General features: G+C 33.3%; 2 protein-coding genes across 2 annotated transcripts; one reads left to right on the top strand and one right to left on the bottom strand.

Moving 5' to 3' along the window:
* Nucleotides 1-6,326: 6,326 nt before the first annotated feature.
* LOC130710619 (uncharacterized) lies at nucleotides 6,327-13,147 on the top strand. Its single transcript, XM_057559948.1, has 15 exons — nucleotides 6,327-6,573; nucleotides 6,646-6,706; nucleotides 6,819-6,914; nucleotides 7,239-7,388; nucleotides 7,635-7,766; nucleotides 8,350-8,477; nucleotides 8,840-8,882; nucleotides 9,399-9,482; nucleotides 9,777-9,818; nucleotides 10,043-10,113; nucleotides 11,025-11,078; nucleotides 11,182-11,287; nucleotides 11,435-11,503; nucleotides 12,127-12,270; nucleotides 12,663-13,147. Exons 1-15 carry the CDS (start codon nucleotides 6,383-6,385, stop codon nucleotides 12,795-12,797), a joined length of 1,506 nt encoding a protein of 501 aa, XP_057415931.1. The 5' UTR covers nucleotides 6,327-6,382; the 3' UTR covers nucleotides 12,798-13,147.
* A 1,093-nt stretch (nucleotides 13,148-14,240) lies between these two features.
* Nucleotides 14,241-18,184, bottom strand: LOC130710620 (protein NDL1-like). Its single transcript, XM_057559949.1, has 11 exons — nucleotides 17,968-18,184; nucleotides 16,999-17,098; nucleotides 16,601-16,698; nucleotides 16,409-16,497; nucleotides 16,238-16,298; nucleotides 16,030-16,116; nucleotides 15,870-15,947; nucleotides 15,731-15,787; nucleotides 15,534-15,589; nucleotides 15,262-15,397; nucleotides 14,241-14,778 (listed from the first exon to the last, which is right to left on the bottom strand). Exons 1-11 carry the CDS (start codon nucleotides 18,040-18,042, stop codon nucleotides 14,563-14,565), a joined length of 1,053 nt encoding a protein of 350 aa, XP_057415932.1. The 5' UTR covers nucleotides 18,043-18,184; the 3' UTR covers nucleotides 14,241-14,562.
* Nucleotides 18,185-20,444: the final 2,260 nt, after the last annotated feature.

Genomic DNA, 20,444 nt, shown 5'->3' with positions numbered 1-20,444 from the left:
GTGAATCTTTTTTGTGTAAATCGGAAAAATAAATTGCACCTATGATTAAGAATTAATCTTCAACTTCCCAACCCAATTCACACGTCCTCTTGCTCTTATTTCTTAAGCTATCATTCACGAACTACGTGACTCTAACAAAATTGTAAACATATATGTGTCATAACAAAAATTAGAAGAGTTTGTACCTTGTAGGGTTTTTCAGATGGAGATTTATCTGACGTGACATGTGACAACTGTACTTCATACCAGAGCACACGGAAAAATATATGGTGGTTGTGTTGAGGGGTGGATTTCTTATATGTGTCGGTTTAATATTGGACTAGTGCTTTATAGATTATGATATAATTTTGTTAGTGTGGACTTAGTTTATGCAGCATCAACATTTTTGTTTATTAAATTCAAGGTGGTTGAGTTTTGTTAGAGAATTCTCAGTTCACAACCTATGACTAATGGAAATGCCTTTTACAGAACATGCTCCAAAATTTCCTTTGAGGAAACCAAATCATCATTATATTTCACTAATTATAGACTCGCTGTATGGGGGATTTTTGGAAGTAGTTAACTTATGAAAAATTCAATGACTTGACAATTGACAAAGATATATCAAGTAACTGAGAAGATTGAACAAGATTTTGATGTGAAACACCTAACAAACTTCACATAGTACAGACAACTATACATATATAGTATATACTTAAAGTAAGAAATGTAAATAAAAGAAAAATAATTGATGAAATATATGTAGAAGAGTTAAAATGAGAGAAAAATTAGATGTTTATTTACATTATTTATATGTTGGGGTATTAATATTAGTGAATTTATAAGATGAAAGAAAAGGTCTTGGGAAATATTGTGACCCTACAGTACTAGACCCGCACGCTCTGGAGTTAGAGCTGTGTCCAGGGAGAAGGAGCCAATAACAAAAAACATTAGTAACAGAACATCTCCATCATCATCCATCTATATCGATCGTTTTCAATTTCATTCAACATGTCATCTGCATATGATAGAAGTGATCATTTATGTAATGATATGATTGAATGATTTGCAGGGATTTCTTTTGGGATAAGCAATACAGGAGGCAATTAGCCATATATGAGATGAGAAATATATATTGCATACGTTTCACTAATCACCACCACGCATAAGAAAAAAACTAATGGAAAACTAACCGCTCTTAAACACTCTAAATTCCACTCACATCTCAACCAGAAAGAATAAATACCGCACTACCGATACCGAAAAACACTCGCTTTTATGGCGGTTGAAAAATCGCAACAAAAGTTGAAGTATGCTTGTTAAAAGTTGTTACAAAAGAGGTGTTTTTTTTGGCATGCAAATGTTGTGCGGTTTATTAATCGCACTGAAGAATAAAAGAGAGAAATAAGAAACATGACCAACGACATGTTAAGTTAATTAAAGAAAGAATAATGATAAGAAAAAAATTTAGTGAAAATAAAGTAAAAGAAAAGTAAGTAAAAGATAAAAGTAAAAAAGTACTCCTCAAGCCTTTTAAAATGGTGTAAAAACAAAGAGAATACCAACAAAATTTAGAAAAATATGCCAAAACCAATTATTTATTCAACTACTAATTACAGTAACCTAATCCATATGTACTATTTCAAAGCCATTGTTAATAATTAAATACAAGTAACATCGAATGAATAATAGTGATTTGAGTATAAGATTAGTTACTTAAGTATGATTTGACTTAACTAATAGTGTGATTAGGTACGTGCATCAGGTAAACAGTTTGCAGAATCTTTGCTCTCCTAATCTCTTCTCCATCTATCTCTATATGATCTATCTATATCATATAACTGACTATATATATCTTAGATCTTCTTGTAGAATCTTATCATCAGATAATATTAATTTGGAGAAGCAATTTTCAACATGTATATATGCATACACAACAACATTAAGGAGTTAGGAATTTAACAAGTTTGTCAGATCATGTTCTTTTTGTGGATTTCAACTAACTCATCACTTGAACTATTAAGCATCATTCTAACATTAAAAAAAAATGAAAGATGTGTGATAAGCAATGATGAGAGGAATATGCTTCTCTTTGAATATCCATGTGCTAGAGAAGATCAACTTAATTAATATGGTGAAATCTCAATGCGAGAAAAAGATCATAAGTGAAAATGATCCTATGACGACTATGTGACGACAAGTATCAAACAAAGGGTTAACAAGATATGGAAAATTCATTGTTTATGTTTAATGGTTTTATGATGGAGTTGTAGCTGTGGACACATATTTTTTTCTTACCGTAGTTATTTTAATTTTTTAGGTTAAAAATATAATATAAAATCATTCATATGACATTTATTTGACAATTTAAATTTTTAGAATAATTAGTTATGTCCAAGTCTTCTAATTCGATCATTGTCACCTCTATTTCTTCTATGAAAAATGTTTAATTTTAACAAATGGTAAAAAATTCACTTCATGTCCAACTGACTCTTTTATATGTGGAGGTGTTACACATATAATATAAATTAAAACCATTCATATATATATGACATTGCCTAACAAGTTTAGTTTTTTAATGGTTCACGATATTCTACTGTCCTAAAACAAATTCATCCTAAATATAATAGCTATATAAACTAGCTAGAAAGCACTGAAAGTCATGATCTCTTTATAATGTGGAATGAAAATAACCTTAAGACTTTCGGTAAGTAGATGAATAGATGACAAAATCTCATTATCGATATGAAGAAAGAAGAAGATCTAGATAGCTTTGTCATCACTTCCTTGAAATTTTTAAGATGTGAAAGTGACTTATGGCCATGAAGGAAGTTTACAACACTAGTTCACTTCTCCGACATTTTGTAAACCTTTCAGTCCAGAAAATCAACGAGTACGTGCGAGTAAGATAGAGGATCTTTCTTAATTGTTAACAGCTAAGAGTGTCAGCTTAGAGTGAAGGCCCAAGATCCCTGTCACTTGATGTCGACCTTATTCACTCATTAATTAATTTTCAATAAAAAGAAAAAATATAAGTGTGTTGTGTTGGTTGTTCGTCTTATCCCTTAACTATAAATATGAGATCAGAAGTTCCGCCCTTACTATTAAAATAGAACATATTTTATGGTCAATCATTTACCGCTTAATGCAAGAAAACGTTGAGGTAGTATTGGTATCTGATTGAAAAAAAGTGTAAAAAGAGAAATATATTTAAATTTTCCAATAAACATGTTGCATGCTACTTAATTTGACGAGTATATTATTGTATTGATTTGACTGGCTAGGAGATGGAAATCAAACCCCAAGGGGGAAGTAGCTCCTCAGTAGTGAAGTATATATATAGAAAGAGAAATGAAAATGAAAAATGTATATATGTGATTGAAAAAGAAAGAAGCCGTAAAAAAAGACTAAATAAATGAAGATGATATAAAAGATAATTAAACTTTGGTATGTATATATCATCATAACTTGTATCTCCAGTCATAGAAAATCCTGCTTTGACCAGGTTAAGAGAAAGATGAGTGCTAACACTATTTTCAACATTTTCTCATTTACTTTGAAATTCGTTTGAACCAAGTGTTATTTTTCTCAAACTCGAAGCTCACGAGATGAGAATGAGGGCGAGCTTGGGGGCAAATACTACATCTACCCTAACTTTCAACGCTACGCATGTACTACTAAAATTATTTAAATTATTAGATAATAAAATTTATATAAGTCACATATTTTGCAAATTATATGATGATTTTATTCTTATAAATTGTATTTTTTAAATTCTTGATGTTTATAATAAAAATAAATTTCAATGTAATGAAATGTGTGTGACTAATTGACTATGAAGTATTACAAACTATTTTTTTAATTAAATTATATATCACATATATTACTTTTATCTTTTTTTCTCAATCATTATGTATCTACTTATTATGGGTATACGCGCGGTACACCCAATATTTTTAAATGAACTTGGGATTAAGTTTGATCCACACTTCCACATAAGTGCACGCAAAGAGGAGAGAATAGAGAGATAGAAAAATATAGAAGGAAAATGAAAGATATTATAAGTGATTTGATTAAAAAAAGATAGAAAATGAATGTGAAAATGAAATGAGAGTGTGAATAAATCGTATCCCATAGACTTGGTATGATGATTGAATAACTTAGTATGGCTAGCTCCAATCAATCAGAGGTCATGAGTAACAAGAAAGTATAATACAGCTGGTAGATAGTTGGATTAGTTCTTAAGTATTTAGTTGAAAGTTTGATTCTTTGACGATGTATATGTATATACATTTATTGGAGTGGCATATTAACTTAATGTGATCTCGAAGGCTTGAAGATAATTATCTAATTTCTTTTTAATAAACCGGATAATTGTCTCATACTTGCTAAAAAAAAGAGGCCATGAATCTTCTCGGAAAATGCACGTAGTTCCAATAGGAATCTTTGTTCTAGTCATGATAGGATATTAATGTCTTAGGGGGATATAAGCATAGAATAGGGAGTTAGGTCGTACGTTAAGTTCACTGACTAATTAAGGCTTGTCATCGCACTAATATTTCAAGTTTCTGCTTCTCTTCCTCCTTCCTTCCATATCCTTCATTTTTATTTGCTTACAGCATTCCGTTTATATTAATTATACTAATTAACTAAATAAGTGTTCAAGTAGCACTTGTGTATATCCATTTCCATATACGTAAACACGTTTTCTGAGCACCCTTATGAAGAAGTTCAAGTTTGACATCATCACTATATTAATTAATATTGTCTTTTATTCTCTAATCTCTATTCATGTTATAATTATTATCACTTCCACCACATATCTACTTTTTTTTACACTACTTCATACATTTTTGTTTCTAAAACTTACACTATTGTTTTTATTAGCGGAAATATATATCCTCGTTAAAATTTACTTCATTATATAAAATCTTCTTTAATATTTCTCAAACAGCATACAAACTACTTTATATTCTATATAAGTGTGCATAAATTGAAATGTTAAATTTATATGTTGACGTTAACTAAGACATTCCAGATGAGAACGTTAAGGTCACCATGGCTTAGTAATTGGGTAGAGGAAATACTATATAGGATTAAACCCTAATTATAGTGGTAATCAGTGAGATATTTATGTGCTATTATACAACTAACTGTTTTGCTTACCAAAAAAAAAAACTAACTGTTTTTATATTATTTATCTTTTTTTTATATCGGAAAGATAAACTGCACCATCTATGGATCGATCCCGGAACCTCCATCACCCAACCTACATGTCTCCTAGCTCTTATCACTTGAGCTTTCATTCCGAGGATTTATATTATTTATCTACAAGTTTATATTTATTTATTTCATTAAATTTAATTTTCATGAACAAAAAAAGTTAAAAGATGATAGAAAAATTATATATTTACAATATATTAATTTATCGTCATTATTATTGTTTTAAAATTGATGAATTAATTAATTATATATGTTCCTTTTTTTGGTCAATAATTATATATGTTCTTGAACAATTATACTGTTGATTATCAGTGACAAAACAACACAAAGATTTTGCTTTTTGCACATCTTTTTCAGGGTCCAGTGGTCCAATTCACAGTACGGAACTTCTCCCCCATCCCTTTGGGTCCAGTTTGGGCCCATTTCAGAACTGTTTGGCTTTCCAGGAAGATGCTAATTTTGTTGTATTGTTTTCGGACAAAATTAATTTTGTATTTTATTTAGCAAATCTTTTAAGTATGATATTTATAAGTTTAATTGATAATTCATTTGCCAAAAAATGTCTAATTTTTTAGAGAATCTTAACTGTATTTAAAGTAAACAATACTCTGAAGGATAACTTAAATGATGACATATGAGTTGGGGAGGAGTTAACGAGTGTAATTTATCTTTCCGGTATAAAAAAAAATACAATGGAAAATGTTGAATGCACAACTATTTGAATCTCACGTCAAATAAGATGTTCTCTATTTGGGCTAGTTGTTTTTATTTTATTACATATTTTAAAAAATATGAAGTTGTCATTACTTACCCTGGTCGTGTGTTGTAGTGCTCTAGTGAGTCGTGTAAAATAGCAGCTCCCAATGCAATATGTTATTTAAATATTTTTATAAAATTAGGGTCGTAAAATGACTCTAAATTATTTTTTCACCATAATGATTGAAAACTTGCATATTCATTAATCTTGTCTCAATTTCACTTTATTTTCCTATCTCGTGCTCTTTTTAAAATTTTTGGTCTATACTCGGGCTTCGTTTGAATTTGGGCTTTTCCTTTGGGCCTGTGATCCAATAAGGAAGAAAAAAAAACATGAACAGTTATGAAAATAGTGACTTCTTCAGATTTTGATTGTAACTACACTCATTGATGAGTTGATCGATATCGAGTTGAAGCCATTGCCATGGCTCCATCATCATCATCTCTGTCACCTCTTAAGGTGACGATGGACCTTCATCTCCATAACCGCCAGAAGCTTCTCTCCTCCCTTCGTCAACACCTCTCCCTCTCTTCCCGTCCTCTTCACGGCTTCCTCCTCTTCGAGGGCGGCGAAGAACAAACGCGTTACGACACCGATCACGGCGAGCTTTTCAGGTTCGTTCCAATTCCTCCGATTCCAATTTGATATGCCACTCACTCTGATAATCTAATTGCATTGCATTGCAGGCAGGAGAGTAACTTTGCTTACTTGTTTGGAGTCAAAGAACCTGGTTTCTATGGCGCTATTGTTTGTTCCTTAATCCTTTCATGCTTTGTTTTCAATCTTCATTATGCACGCTAGCTAACACGATCATTTTGAATTTGCTGTTTGATTTATGCCATTTTTGTTGTTGTTGAAGGATGTTGCCACTGGTGATTCTATCCTATTTGCTCCTAGGTTACCTGACGAGTATGCTGTTTGGTGTGGAGAGATAAATCCTCCCTCATTTTTTAAGGTGATTCATATACTCAATGATTGAATTTTAGTGAATTCGCTTGTCATGTATGTTTATGTTAAAAGCTTAGATATGAAATATTTTGAAATGAACTCTCAAAAGAGCATATAATTAGTTATTAAGCTTATTTATAAGTTAATATGAGAAGCTTATGCTATTAACATAACTTCAAAGGAGCTTATAGGTGGTTATTTTGATAATCTTAAACCAAACACATGTTTAGGGGCTTATGCTAGATAAGCTCAAATGAGCTCTTTTACGAGTACTCTTAGTTGTACACGATTTCATATCTGACTGAGTGACATCTATGACCCCCTTTTGCAGGAGCACTACAAGGTTAGCACAGTATGCTATACAGATGAAATTGCAACTGTTCTGCAACAACGTTACCAGGGTTCGGGGAAGCCCTTTCTGTTTCTCTTGCATGGCCTTAATACTGATAGCGATAATTTCTCTAAACCCGCAGAGTTTCAGGTTCTTATTTATGGCCTGATTATTCCTTTTCTCCGTCTCCTTAGGAATGTTTTTTTGTTGTTGTTTTGATCAGGATCGTAATTTGTTGGGTGTGTATTATTTTTGTCCAAAACTGTTGCAGCTCTGCAGTGCCAATGCATTGCATTATTTGTGATGACATAGCAATGCTTACCAATATCTTAGGAAACTGGGTTCTTGGAACTTGTATTGTATATTTATAATTGGCTATTTGAATTATTCTTTTAGGGCATTGATGAGTTTGATAAGGATCTGACTACTTTGCATCCAATATTGACTGAATGTCGTGTCATCAAGTCAGAGCTGGAGATTGCTATTATTCAGTATGCCAATGATATAAGCTCTGAAGCTCATATTGAGGTACCTAGTCTTTAACTTCCCATTTCCAAATTTTAACTTGCTCCTTCATTAATATGTAACTGTTCTTTGGAGACATAAAGTAAATTTATTAGATGAAATTGGATTTATATATCTTGATCTTGCAAATTTTGATAGTTTAATTTTTAATATCTTCTTAATCCGAGGCAGTTTTCTGTGGTTGTAAAAAGGAAGTGGTTTTGGAAACTGGCAGGTATCTAGTAGCTTTCAATTAACTTTTTGTTAGATATTAAAACTAAGGAAGATGTCTTGCATATACAACTGAACAGACAGAAAAAATTCTTAAAATGAAAATATCTTTATTGAACAAATATATTCCAAAAAGTGTACTACGAGTATTTTCCTTTATTTTGTTACATTCCCAATTTTTTGCAGAAACTATTGGGATTTACTTAGTTGAGTTAGGGACATCTGAGGGAGGGGTTTTACATAGGTACACTGTCTATTGGAAGAAACTAGAAAGGTCTAGAACTTCAATGATGGAAGTGAGACTGCATTTATACATATGTTTCATGAAAATACTTAAAATACATATGTTTCATGGAAGTGAGACTGCATTGAACAGGTTATGAGAAATGCTAAGGTGGGCATGAAGGAGTATCAGCTTGAAAGCATGTTTCTTCACCACACCTACTTTTATGGTGGATGTCGGCATTGCTCTTATACATGTATTTGTGCTACTGGTAATAATGGGTAGGTGTTTCTGATAATGTAACCATATTTGCCATAACAAGTGTGGTTATCTCTTCTCAGATATTTTTGGTTTAATAGATCTTTTCTCTATGCCATTTCTATGAATGACTTTTTGGCTCTATTTGCTGAAGAAATTTTAAAACTGATTAGCTAAAAAAACTATGTTTGATATGTTGCTGCCCATCCAGACTTATTTTTGCCAGTAGTAAGTTTAAAGATCATCAGGATTTTTGAACTTCAAATGTCATTTGTAATTTGTACTAGCACCATACCATGAATAACTTTTTACAGTATTTCCTTTTAAGTAGTAGCAACTTTCATCACAAAGTGGGCTGGCTAATGTGTGTATATAGTTAATGCAGTGCTGTGCTTCATTACGGGCATGCAGCAGCTCCTAATGACAAGGTAATGTCTAGAAGTACTTTTTCCTCCTTTCAAGATCATTATCATTGCAACCAATGTTATATAATGAAGTAACTATCATAATCTTACTAGATTCAGTTCCTGCATCTTTCTAGGTTGGTGGTTTTACTTTTTTATTTGGATGTCCATTCCACTCCTAGGAAGTTGAATTCGGCATAAATGCTTTGTATTAGTGGTTTACCTATTCATTATATACATCATCAAAATTATTAATGCAAATGCCTAGTCATGGATTTTTTTTCATTTGTAGAAAAAATTATCCATTCACGAGCACCGGGAACATATAACAAAAACCAAGGATGAGCAACTCTTGAAAAAAAATAGCAAAAGAAAAAGAAAAAAAAACTGTGCTGTTTCTTGACTTTGGCTAGTATTGAAAACATACTTCATTTCCTTTAGATAGAGGCAAAATAAGACTAAGTTGTAGTCTAAATTTGATTATCATTGTTTATATACTTTTGAAGGTTTTTAAATTTTAAAAACATGGTTCCTTTGTAGACTTTGGAAGATGGAGACATGGCGCTGCTTGATATGGGAGCTGAATACCACTTCTATGGGTCTGACATAACATGTTCTTTCCCTGTGAGACTTTCTTCTAACAATTAATTTTATTCTTTCTACTCAATTTTTCTGTTACTTGCATTGCCATTTCGAGCAACGTCACTTAATCATTAGACATGCCTCATGTACAATTACATTGCATTTAAATCCTTTGTCTGTTCATGTAGTAAGTATTAACACACTGCTTTAGTCATTTTCATCTTTATAGTATACTAGACTTTTATTCTCAGCTATTAGCATTATATCTGTTATCAATTTATTTTATCTACTAACTGGAACAACCATCTTATGCTCAACTTAATTTTTTGTGTGCAGATAAATGGAAAGTTTACAAGTGACCAATTGCTTATATATAGTGTAAGTTCTTTGATTCTAAGAAAACCTCTTTCATCAAATGAAAAAAGTTGCAAGTCTTTATTTAATGTGCAAACTGCACTACAACACGCATCTGCAGTGCACTGAACTAAATCTAGACATTCATGTGCGTGTTAGGATGGCCCAGTTAGGCAGTTAATGTACCTTTTCATTTTGGTGTCTATAGCATTTGTTTCAACAGTTATTTATTTTTCCATGTTGTGCAGGCTGTCCTTGATGCTCATGATGCTGTTATATCTGCAATGAAACCTGGAGTAAGCTGGGTTGATATGCACATGTATGATTGAGTACCAATACTGCTTCTTTTTAAGTAACTAAGTTGTCCGCCATGCTTGTTTTCAAATGTTAGTAGTTCTGAACGTGTATAATTGTGATTGATTTATATTGGTACTTTACTTGAGAGAAGTTTCCTGACCAACTTAGTTAATGGGTTAGAGCATAACTTAAATGTACCCTAGGTAATGTGTGCAAGTACGGTCACAAGTCTTATTTAGAAATTCTTCTCACTGTCTCTAATGGGAACTTAAGAGTAAATCCATTCATCAATATATATCATTAGACTACATTTTGAAGTAATTTATATTGGTGTCTGTTAGGTGTCTACTTGTTAAAAGTTTATTAGGAAAGTATATAAAAGTAGAAATAAGAATAAGTCAATAGTTATGTTAAATATTTTAATTAGGATAAAATAATTGTGGAATAGATTCATTGGAAGTAGATACCGGTGGTTATAGTAATTAGAAAGTAATCATGCTATGGGGTTATTACAATTGGTCAATTAAATATTATTGAGTATATTAATTAGAAAAGAAACGTTCTACAATGGAATTGGATTATATTGAATAAGACAAAATAAGGAAATTAAGAAAATATAGTATGCTTACTATGCTATAAATAATAAAAGGGAGGAGAGTGGAACTATCGAAGTATTTTGAGAAAATTAGGTCTTTAGGGCTAGGAGGTGCAACCCCCGAAGATCTGTAGTGCTTTAATAAGAGAGACTTTCCTTATTCTTTCTAATAAAATACTAGAATCCTAATAGTGTCTGATATTGGATATGAGTTGTTCTTTCATGGGAATCAGTCCATGTGTATTTGTGATATTGTAAGATAATGCTGAAACTACAACTGTGCCCTTGTCTCAGAGTATTTACCTTAGTTTCTGCTTATTTCCTCTCTAAAATTGCAGGTTAGCAGAAAAAGTTATTCTGGAGTCACTGAAGAGGGGACATATTGTTGTGGGGTAATTTATATTATCTGTCTTCTCACTTCAGGTGGCAAACTTGTGTCTTGATGCAATATTTATGATCCTTTCTAAAATTGCATTTTTGTGACTATTGGTGTAGCAACGTTGATGACATGATGGCTGCACGCTTGGGTGCTGTATTTATGCCTCACGGTCTGGGGCATTTCCTTGGCTTAGATACCCATGACCCTGGAGGCTACTTAAAGGTATTTGTGAGTTTTTCCTTCAGTTACATTTTAAACCAATCCCTCTCCTCTGTTCTTTGATTTTTGGCTTACATAACTAATCTCCTGTTGGAAGATTCTTTTTCACATGTTTTGGAATTTTTTTTTTCCCTCTTTCCTTGTTTGCAGGGTCCGGAAAGAAGAAAGGAACCTGGATTAAAATCCTTGCGTACAGCCAGGGAGCTCCAGGAAGGAATGGTTAGTTATGGCTTTTCTCATTAATCAGAACTTTCTGAAAGTTGTAACTACATGGAGCATAACAGCTGGGCAGTTTATGTTCTGATTTTGGGATATAACACATTCAAAAGTGGTACAATCATGATGCATCATTGCACCTAAAACTTCCTGAATTATTTTGAGTGTTGCTCCTTTTTCGCTTTTCTGGTATTGAACGATCTATTGCAAAAGAATTTTGTCACCTGAAGTCTTCATTGAAGTGATATTTACCAATCTTTTACGCATGGTAGTGCTGAAAGTTACAATTATATTTTTTAGTGTTGGTTTGCACAAATGGTACAACAGCATAGCAAATTTTCTATCTGGTCCATTTATTGTAACCTGTTCCCCATGTTTTCTCACGTGTCCGATTTAATTGGTTATTAAATTTTGTAACATTTTCATTCCGAATGACTTGCTTACTTCGTATGGAAAATTTGCTTCTGAGATAAAAATAATGATTATTATAATTTGTGAACCTTGGTTGCTTCAGTCGGGTTTAGTTCTTTTCCTTAGATCTATACTTGGGAATGCTCTCTTTTGTGATATGGAAGTCGAAATATGAACTTGATGCTGAGCTAACCTGGTTGTTTTTACATTTCTAGGTTATCACTGTGGAGCCGGGCTGCTACTTTATTGATGCTTTGTTACTTCCGGTCATGAAAAGTCCAGAAACTTCCAAGTTCTTGAACCAGGAAGTGATTAAGAGATTTAATGGTTTTGGTGGAGTCCGAATTGAAAGTGATTTGGTATACCATTTACTGAACCTTATTAATGCTAAACTAGCTTGTTCCTATCTTTCCTTTACCGTTTCTTTTATGCAAGCATGCTCTCACTTGATATGTTCTCACGCACACCTGAGGATGTATGAAGTTAGAGGTATATTTCATACAAGAGGAGTAACTCTTGACCATATAATTTATATATCTATTGTTAAGATTAAAAAGTACTTAATAATCATATAATCACCTAGAAAGTCATTTGATATATCCCCCTCCTCACATAGAGAGTGGTTAATTCTAAATTCTCACTTTCTAGTGATAGCCACATTATCATTGTTCTAAAATTACCTAATGTTCATAAATCATTATCATTGTTCACTGTTAGCTAATGTTTTATTATTCCTTTTTTATGTACTCAGCTTGTTACCGCCAGTGGTTGCTACAATATGACCAAGTGTCCCAGGGAAATACAGGAGATTGAGGCAGTGATGGCAGGGGCACAATGGCCGGCTAAGAAGTCCTCAACGCATGTTGGAATAGGAAATGGATTATAAAGCTTAGTTTGACTTATGAATAAGTGCTTTACAACAGCTCTCAACTGTAACGTTTCTATCTGAGGCCATGTTTGTTTATATGAACAATAATCACACATGTACCATAGCATTAAAACCTGAAAGGAAGAAATTGTTGCTATAGCCAGAGTCTGTTTGAGTGTGGCCAATGTTTAAGGGCGTGTTTGCATTTACTTTTTTTGCTCAACGTCATGGTGAGGGAAGCTTGGAGCTTCTTTCACGTTTGCACTATGAGAATGATCAATCATGAGTTCCAATGGCTGTGAATGTGCTTTTGGATACGTATTTATGTGAGCGTACCTTCTAAGACAATTTGAATATGTTTTTGGTCAGTTTATGTTTCTTGCATCATTGGAGTGAATGTGTTTTTTAGATCGTAAATACATAGACTAAAAATAAACACAAACTTAGTGATTACTGAGGTGCAAGAGAGCCTCAAAGTATCAAGTATGGAAAGCAAGAGATTTGGTCCCTATCAAACTATCAAACAAAACCCTTCATAGGTGCGGAATGTCTTTCCTCCTATCAATTCCCCAAGTTTTGCTGAAGCAATGTGAGAGTGGCAACAAACTAGGAATGACAAGACTAGTGAGTCGTGAGTTAAAACAACGTCTTCATCATATTCCTCTTACTCTCCATTTTGTATTGGAAGACACGGACAAAAGAAAATAACACGGTGCCGCACTTCATAGTGCTTATTTTCATATTTAAGAATGACTTAATGTCAACTATCATAGTTTGATACAGATGTCAACTATCATAGTGATGTAATATGAATGGCGACTGAATTATTTCTTTATTTAATTGGACAAACAAAATCATGAGAGATATTATTATAATGAGATATTTTTAACAATATCTTTCCAAGTTCTTTTTAGCCTCTCATTACCCCCTCCTCAGGATAAATACATGTTATAACTCTTACTATAGGTGCCTCCATTGGTCTTCTATGTACATGTTCATGCCACCTTAATCAATATGTTGTCAGCTTCTCCATGATAGACATCACCTTAATATTTTCACTTATCCGCTCATTGAGTATCTTATCTTTTCTAGTGTAGCTACTTATCCATCTTAACATTCTCATTCCTGCTATTACAATTTTTTTCTCATGTCCCGTTAAAGCCCACATTAGTTACCATTAAATACAGGTCATATAACGAATCTCCAAAACTTTATTTTACACTTGATAGGTATTTTGTTGTTTGGAAATATTTTAAACCATCTGGAGTATTATTACATGCCTTACGCAATATATTAAACTATACTAGTATTGAAATCCTGAAAGAAGATTAAACTTGTCAAGTGTATGACGTTGAGTACATCCTACTATAAATATCTTTACGAATCCTCCTATATCTTGCATTTAACGCATTCTTTATTTAGTAAGAGAATTGTTGGGATGATCAAATAGGAAGATTCATGTTAAAAAAATTAAGGGGTCAATGATTGAATTGATGTCACCATAAATAAATAGAGCCAGAGTCCACCATGCAATTTACAGATACAGCTCAATGATTCCTTTATTGAAGACAGACTAGGAATGAATCAAGGCAACAACTCCTCCCTATACTTTTAATATATATTCACTGTATTTATCATCATCACCATCACTGTTTCTTCTTTTATCTACAACCCCTCCAACTCTACCCAACCTCCTGTCTATCCTCTTAAACAATTAAAAAATTTGAAGAAAAACAAAAAACAGCTTTCAATTACAAAAGTCTGTCTTTCCCCATATCAAACTTCATGGTGAAACTCTGGTCTTTATAGGCTTTAGCTTCAATCCCATGCTTTCCGGAGAAAGGAGCTCCGGGGAGATGCAAGATGGGCTAAGCGGGCTCCTTGGGCTGTCACTAAACTGGCTTGGCCTGTACAACCCATACCCCATGAGAAAGTACTCCAAAGGTATCAGCATTGCATGTGGCTGTTCTTCTGTAACCATTGATCCACAAGCCTGGACCTGCAAAATCAAAACCTATCAATGTCCAACCAACTATAATAATATCCCCAAAGCTTATGGCATGCTACCAGAGCCAGCTTATTTGAGTTTATTTTATAGCATAAACACTTATACAGAGCTTATGTATATAGATTATGCTACGTAAGTTTTGAACTTATTTTTATTAGATGCTCATATATTTTATTATGAATAAGCGTTCATACTTACGTTAAACCTAATTTGAGCATTAAGCTTCTCAAATCAACTTATGAATAAACATTTATGCGATAAAGTGCTTATTGACATAAGCCCTTAACTAATCTATTTATCCAAACACACCTTTACTATCACATTTCAAAAACTAAGGAAGGTAATCATAAGGACTGCAAAATATATTGGGGGCAAAGAATCTCTTGAATTCAATCTCAAAGTCTTCTAGTTATGCTTTTGTGTCATATAGTTACACACAAAGTATATTCTTAAACATACTCTTGTGCCACATACCTCAACCAAGGCACTAAATCTCCTATCAAGTTTTGAAGTCATGTGGAGAGCCTCGGAATGGAAAGGAGAACTGTCACCTACAAAAATAAGCGTGCGGCACTTTAATCTTTTCAATCCTTCTGTCAGATCAGGCCTCCTGCAAGTAGCCAAAACAAAGTTGTAGTGCATAAATTTTCCAATTCATGGACTAATAGAGGACAAAATGCGTACGCACGCGCACGCGCACGCGCACAAAATTAGTAATAGTGAAGCAAATATGTAGCAGAACTCACTGATTAATTGCTTGAAGAAACCTTAAGACATTTGTTCTTTTTCTCTCGTCTAGCAACTGGAAAAGAAACACGACAAAGAACCAATGCAAAGCAAGGTGAATACACGAAACAATGAAAGAGTGAGAAAAAGGAGTAACAATCACATTCCAGCTATAGAGCAGTACAGGGTAAAGAAACTAAATTAGCTTAGCACTGACTTTTCTACAAGCTTGGACTATCTCTGATTCTGGAACTTCAACGTTACCTCGAACGTCCTGTTAAAGTTGACCAAGAAAATTCAACATATGAAATACAGGAGGGAAATACTGTAGGACTAAGATCCTCACATTACAATACCTTGCTGAAGTACCGCTGGAGCAAACACTCCTTGAGCAAGCCACTCATGCCGTAGAAATATAACAAATTCGACATTACCTGAAAATTAATAGAGGTTTTAACTAGTGTCATCATATCAAAGAATTCATAAATGGACAATCTGCTAGGATTTTATAGGAACCTTGTTATATAACCATTCAGTCCAAGAAGGTGCTTTGCATAAGGGAGATACGAGTATTAAACCAACAACACGTTCCCTATATTTCATCTGCAAAAACATACCAAAAAACAAATCAATACAAAATTGACTTCATATGGAAACTACAAAGCACTAAATAAATAGTGCACTTTTTCTTTGTTAGGTCGATCAAAGTTAATAGGATACATACTGCAAAAAGAGTAAGGATGTAAGCACCAGCCGTTACTCCCATACACATCACTGCACCGAGCCTGGGCAAGGAAATAGTTCATAGCATTGGTTAATACTTAATACAGTAAAAACATTGAACTTGCACTCAAAATAATGCCAGTGCTCAACACAATAATTATATTCTAATTACCCGAAATAGTTGAGGACTTCAACTATTTGATCTGCCAAGTCTTCAACAGAAGGGACAGGATCATCAGAACAAATCGCAGCCGCTCCCAACTGCAACAACTCTTGTGGAGTTTCCAGAGGAGAAACTTTGTAAATAATAATATTCTTTTCTAAATGCAATAAAAAATACATTCAAATCGATTGGCTTACAAACCTCATGTCCAGGAGGACTGATATGATATATGCAAAAATTGTGAAGCAGCAAAGAAGCAGCCTCTGGGCAGAAAAATAATCCTTGGAAACATGACATATCTGTCCCAATACACAGAAAGTAAAATATTAACTCATATTTTCAGATTCAATTAACAGAAGAGGGTTCAACTTCGGATATACACATATACAATCACTATGGAATGTAATGTAGGAAGGAACTAAGATAAATTCTAGTGAAGAAGATAACGGAATGTAAACGGACGTTTTCCCAATCCGACCCCCACACATCGATTGGTTTTTTTTCCTCCAAATATGTGCAGCAAAAAAGAAATCAGAATCTAAATCTCAACATTTTCAACATGCATGATTAGATAAAGAAAATACATAGACTGTGCTTACAATTTAGCGCTAAATCCGGATAAGTGATCAGTGCTGGTTTGTCCTGATCCCCGTAGACTATAACAGACACAGAACCGCAGCCAGTTCGAATATGATGCTCCTGAAAAATGGTAAATCCGAAATGAATATAGCCTAAACACGGACAAAAACTAGAAAGAAAGAGAACATGCATCAACATTAAAGTTGGAGAGTTCAGGAATGAAAAGAAAAATTCCCCAAAAGCAAAGGATATTCTTCATTATAAAAATTCCAGGCCAACTTGTTCCCTAACATGACTCCCCATGTGCCCTAACCCCTTTATTGGACAACCCAAACTAAGAAGCAACAGCACATTAACATCACCATCAAAAATGATAAATGAAGTAAGTTATTCCAGATTCCAATCATTGAGTGCTCCAGAAAGAAAATAAGTGGAAGACAGCTAAAAAGAGGACAGTATCTAAGGCTTTTAAAAGGAGATGAATGACCTGAACTCATCCAATAAAAAACGAATACAACTTTCTACATTTTACCCAAATAAACCAAAAACAAGAGGAAAAGGAAAATCAATAAAACTCCCTACATTACCCAAATTGAACCGAATAAGGCAAAGATAAATTTCATCACCCCAGCAAACAAAAGAAACCTGTGAAACAGCTTAAATGAAACCAATTAAGAGATCACTGGAATTTCAAAACAAGTGCGAAATGAAAATCCAAAAAGGAAATTAATAGTTCAGAATGAAGTGCAAAAGAATATAGGGCTAATAAGGATGGTGCAGATCCACTATTTGCCTCATTCAGAACTTGAGAAAATAAGACAAATACATTCCAAGAAAGAAAACAAAAAATTGAGAAAGAAACAATGACAGCAAGAAGCAAAACAGAAAGAATTGAGAAACAAATGAAATTGATGACAAAAATGAAGAAAGCTTGAACCTATAACCCCAAAACCCATAAAGAAGAAAAAATGAAAGAAATGGGTTGGAACCTTTCCACCGAGGTAGATCTTCTCCTCCATCTCCATGTCGAGCGAAACGGAATGATGGGATTCTTCTTCTGCCATGGCTGGGTGGGTGCAGGTTCTGGTGTGTGTTTATGGAAGCGGTTCTTCCTTCCACCCACCAAAATTGTCTTCGATCTTCTTCTTCTTGTTCTTCTCTGGTTCTTCCTCCACAATTATAACTCTCTTGTTCTTCTCCTTCAAAAATGGCTTATATACCAAGCCAATTCGATTCTCTTTTTTTTTTTATCAAAAAATGTTTTTATTTTTATTCGAGGATTAACAACCACCGACGTTTCATTTTCCGTACCAACCGAATTTAACCTGCGACCCGACCCAGCATTAGGGCTGTACTATTTTTTTCACCACCCCGGCCCCATTCACAAACGATGTCGTTTTCATTAATTTCTCCTTTGACTCATAACCCTATCATTCGCCTACACCTGTCGTTTTATTATGCTTTCATTCATAGGGCCCACTGTTTTCTTCTCCAAAATTCTCTGCATTCTTTTTTTATATTATTATTATTATTATTATTATTATTATTATTATTATATTATTACAACAAATGTATCATCACCTACAACGCTACAAGTTGGGTCTAAGGGTTCGTTTGGTTAATTATTGGTCTCATTTTCAATTAAGTGTGTTTAGTTCACATTTGGAACTGTTATATTATGTGTCGACATGGCTAGGTAACTAAAGTTGTCTGACCCCAAAAAGATGTGAAGGTCTAAATTGACCATTCACCGCACTTATAGTTAGGTTTTGTCGCCAAGACTTTTTTACTTCAAGCTTTTTGGTGGTTGTGGACTATTAGGGTGTTGGGTTGATCAAGTCATTGATACTGCGTTAGGATCTTAGTAGGCTAACCAAGTACCTGTTGAGATCAGTCAGTCACTCTTCAAAAAAAGATGTTCAGATGCATCTTCTCCTTGCTTCACCATCAAGTCCCCAAAATGTCTCACACCCAATTAATGTAATTGTGTGTTCCTCGTCTTCCTCCACTCATGTAATAGCATGATCTCTATCATTCCTCATTAGCGTGATTATCTCTATCACCTTAATTGTATATAGGGGAGACTTCAACTATATAAGAGGCTCCCTCATGCTTAATAAGACTATGCTCATTTTCTAAGTAATCCTAAGACATAATTTCGTGTGTTCAAAATATTGACTTAATTTGTTTTTAGCGTAAGAAATGTCACAGAATGTGTTATTTTTCTTTGTTTACATGTTTGTTATTGGTAACAAACAACATTTAACTCACATTTTATAAAATATTTTTTTCCATTGCTCAAACTTAAATGAAAAGAAATCAAACATATATCACATGAATTAACTTTACTAGTTTCTTTGATTTGTATGTAAAGGAGTTACAGAGTAGAACAATTTTAAATTGGTTTGTCGAGTCGAATCCTCTACTACTAGTCGATGATGAAGGATTCCCAATTAGAAAATCACTATATCAACAGTATAGCGAATCAGATTTATTCCACCTATAACTTCCCTTGGTATGTATTCTCTTTGTTTTGTAGTTCTTGTAATTGCTGACATTTTAAAAAGGTTAAATGGACATGTGTGTTTGTGACTATGTATGTATATATGAAGAAGGACTTAGAAGTTAAAAAATGATAGGTTGCTTGCCTTTCATTAGACTCCAATCATTAATCATGTCTTCCTAATCATGTTCTCTACATTGCTTTCGGCTTTCCCGTTTTGTTCTTTGCATTATTCATTTGTTTACCAATATTCTTTGCACCTCTTTACCAAACCTTAATAAATTTAATTTAATAAAACCCACGATGACCTATAAGTATTATTTGCATCAGCTTTACAGAATGTGTTAATTCCATGTTTAGGTGTCTCTCTTGAACATTCTAATTAACAACTAAATTCGATGCTGTACTCCTATATATAAAATGAAAAGAATAAAAGAAAATCATTCTGTGTGGCTTATTAAAATGTATATATGCGTCATGACATGATGAGCAAAATCAAACAAATCGTTCCACGTGGTAAAATATAGAAGCAAATGGATATCTTATTTGTGAGGCATCTCAACTTGGTTAATATATATATAGTTTTTTTCATGGAAAGCTAAACATAAGTTACACATTCAGCAGTTTGAAATCAAACTTTGAAAAATGAAAAAAGGTAAATTGTATCAAAAGGTATGTAGCAGATTGAGAATTCGTATATAAAAATTGAACCATCAGTATTCAGTAACATGATTGAAAAAGCTCACAGTTAATTGTATAGCTACAATTAACTTTGGAAAGAAATCATTGTAAATTGCTTTTCCATGTTAGAATTGGTCTTGAACAAATAAGCTATGAAATCCAAATTACGGTTTAAGTTTTTCTTATACACAAACCCTTAAATTTAATTCTCTTTGCGATTTCTAACTAATTAATTGTACTAAATTGCGTATCTTAATTTATGCAAAGACTCTCTTTGTTTGT

This window comes from Lotus japonicus, chromosome 4 (assembly GCF_012489685.1).
Source record: "Lotus japonicus ecotype B-129 chromosome 4, LjGifu_v1.2".
Lineage (NCBI taxonomy): Eukaryota > Viridiplantae > Streptophyta > Magnoliopsida > Fabales > Fabaceae > Lotus > Lotus japonicus.
This window is presented reverse-complemented; position numbering and strand designations above follow the sequence as displayed.

What these genes read in the sequence shown, in the direction of transcription:
- LOC130710619 (XM_057559948.1), top strand. Translation starts at nt 6,383, where the DNA reads ATGGCTCCATCATCATCATCTCTGTCACCTCTTAAGGTGACGATGGAC. An exon ending in TGTGCTACTGGTAATAATGG is followed by an intron (nt 8,478 to 8,839) that starts GTAGGTGTTTCT and finishes TAGTTAATGCAG; the next exon opens with TGCTGTGCTTCATTACGGGC. An exon ending in GGGAGCTCCAGGAAGGAATG is followed by an intron (nt 11,504 to 12,126) that starts GTTAGTTATGGC and finishes TTACATTTCTAG; the next exon opens with GTTATCACTGTGGAGCCGGG.
- LOC130710620 (XM_057559949.1), bottom strand. Translation starts at nt 18,042, where the DNA reads ATGGCAGAAGAAGAATCCCATCATTCCGTTTCGCTCGACATGGAGATG. An exon ending in ACATCCTTACTCTTTTTGCA is followed by an intron (nt 16,117 to 16,237) that starts GTATGTATCCTA and finishes ATGTTTTTGCAG; the next exon opens with ATGAAATATAGGGAACGTGT. An exon ending in GATTTAGTGCCTTGGTTGAG is followed by an intron (nt 14,779 to 15,261) that starts GTATGTGGCACA and finishes TTGATTTTGCAG; the next exon opens with GTCCAGGCTTGTGGATCAAT.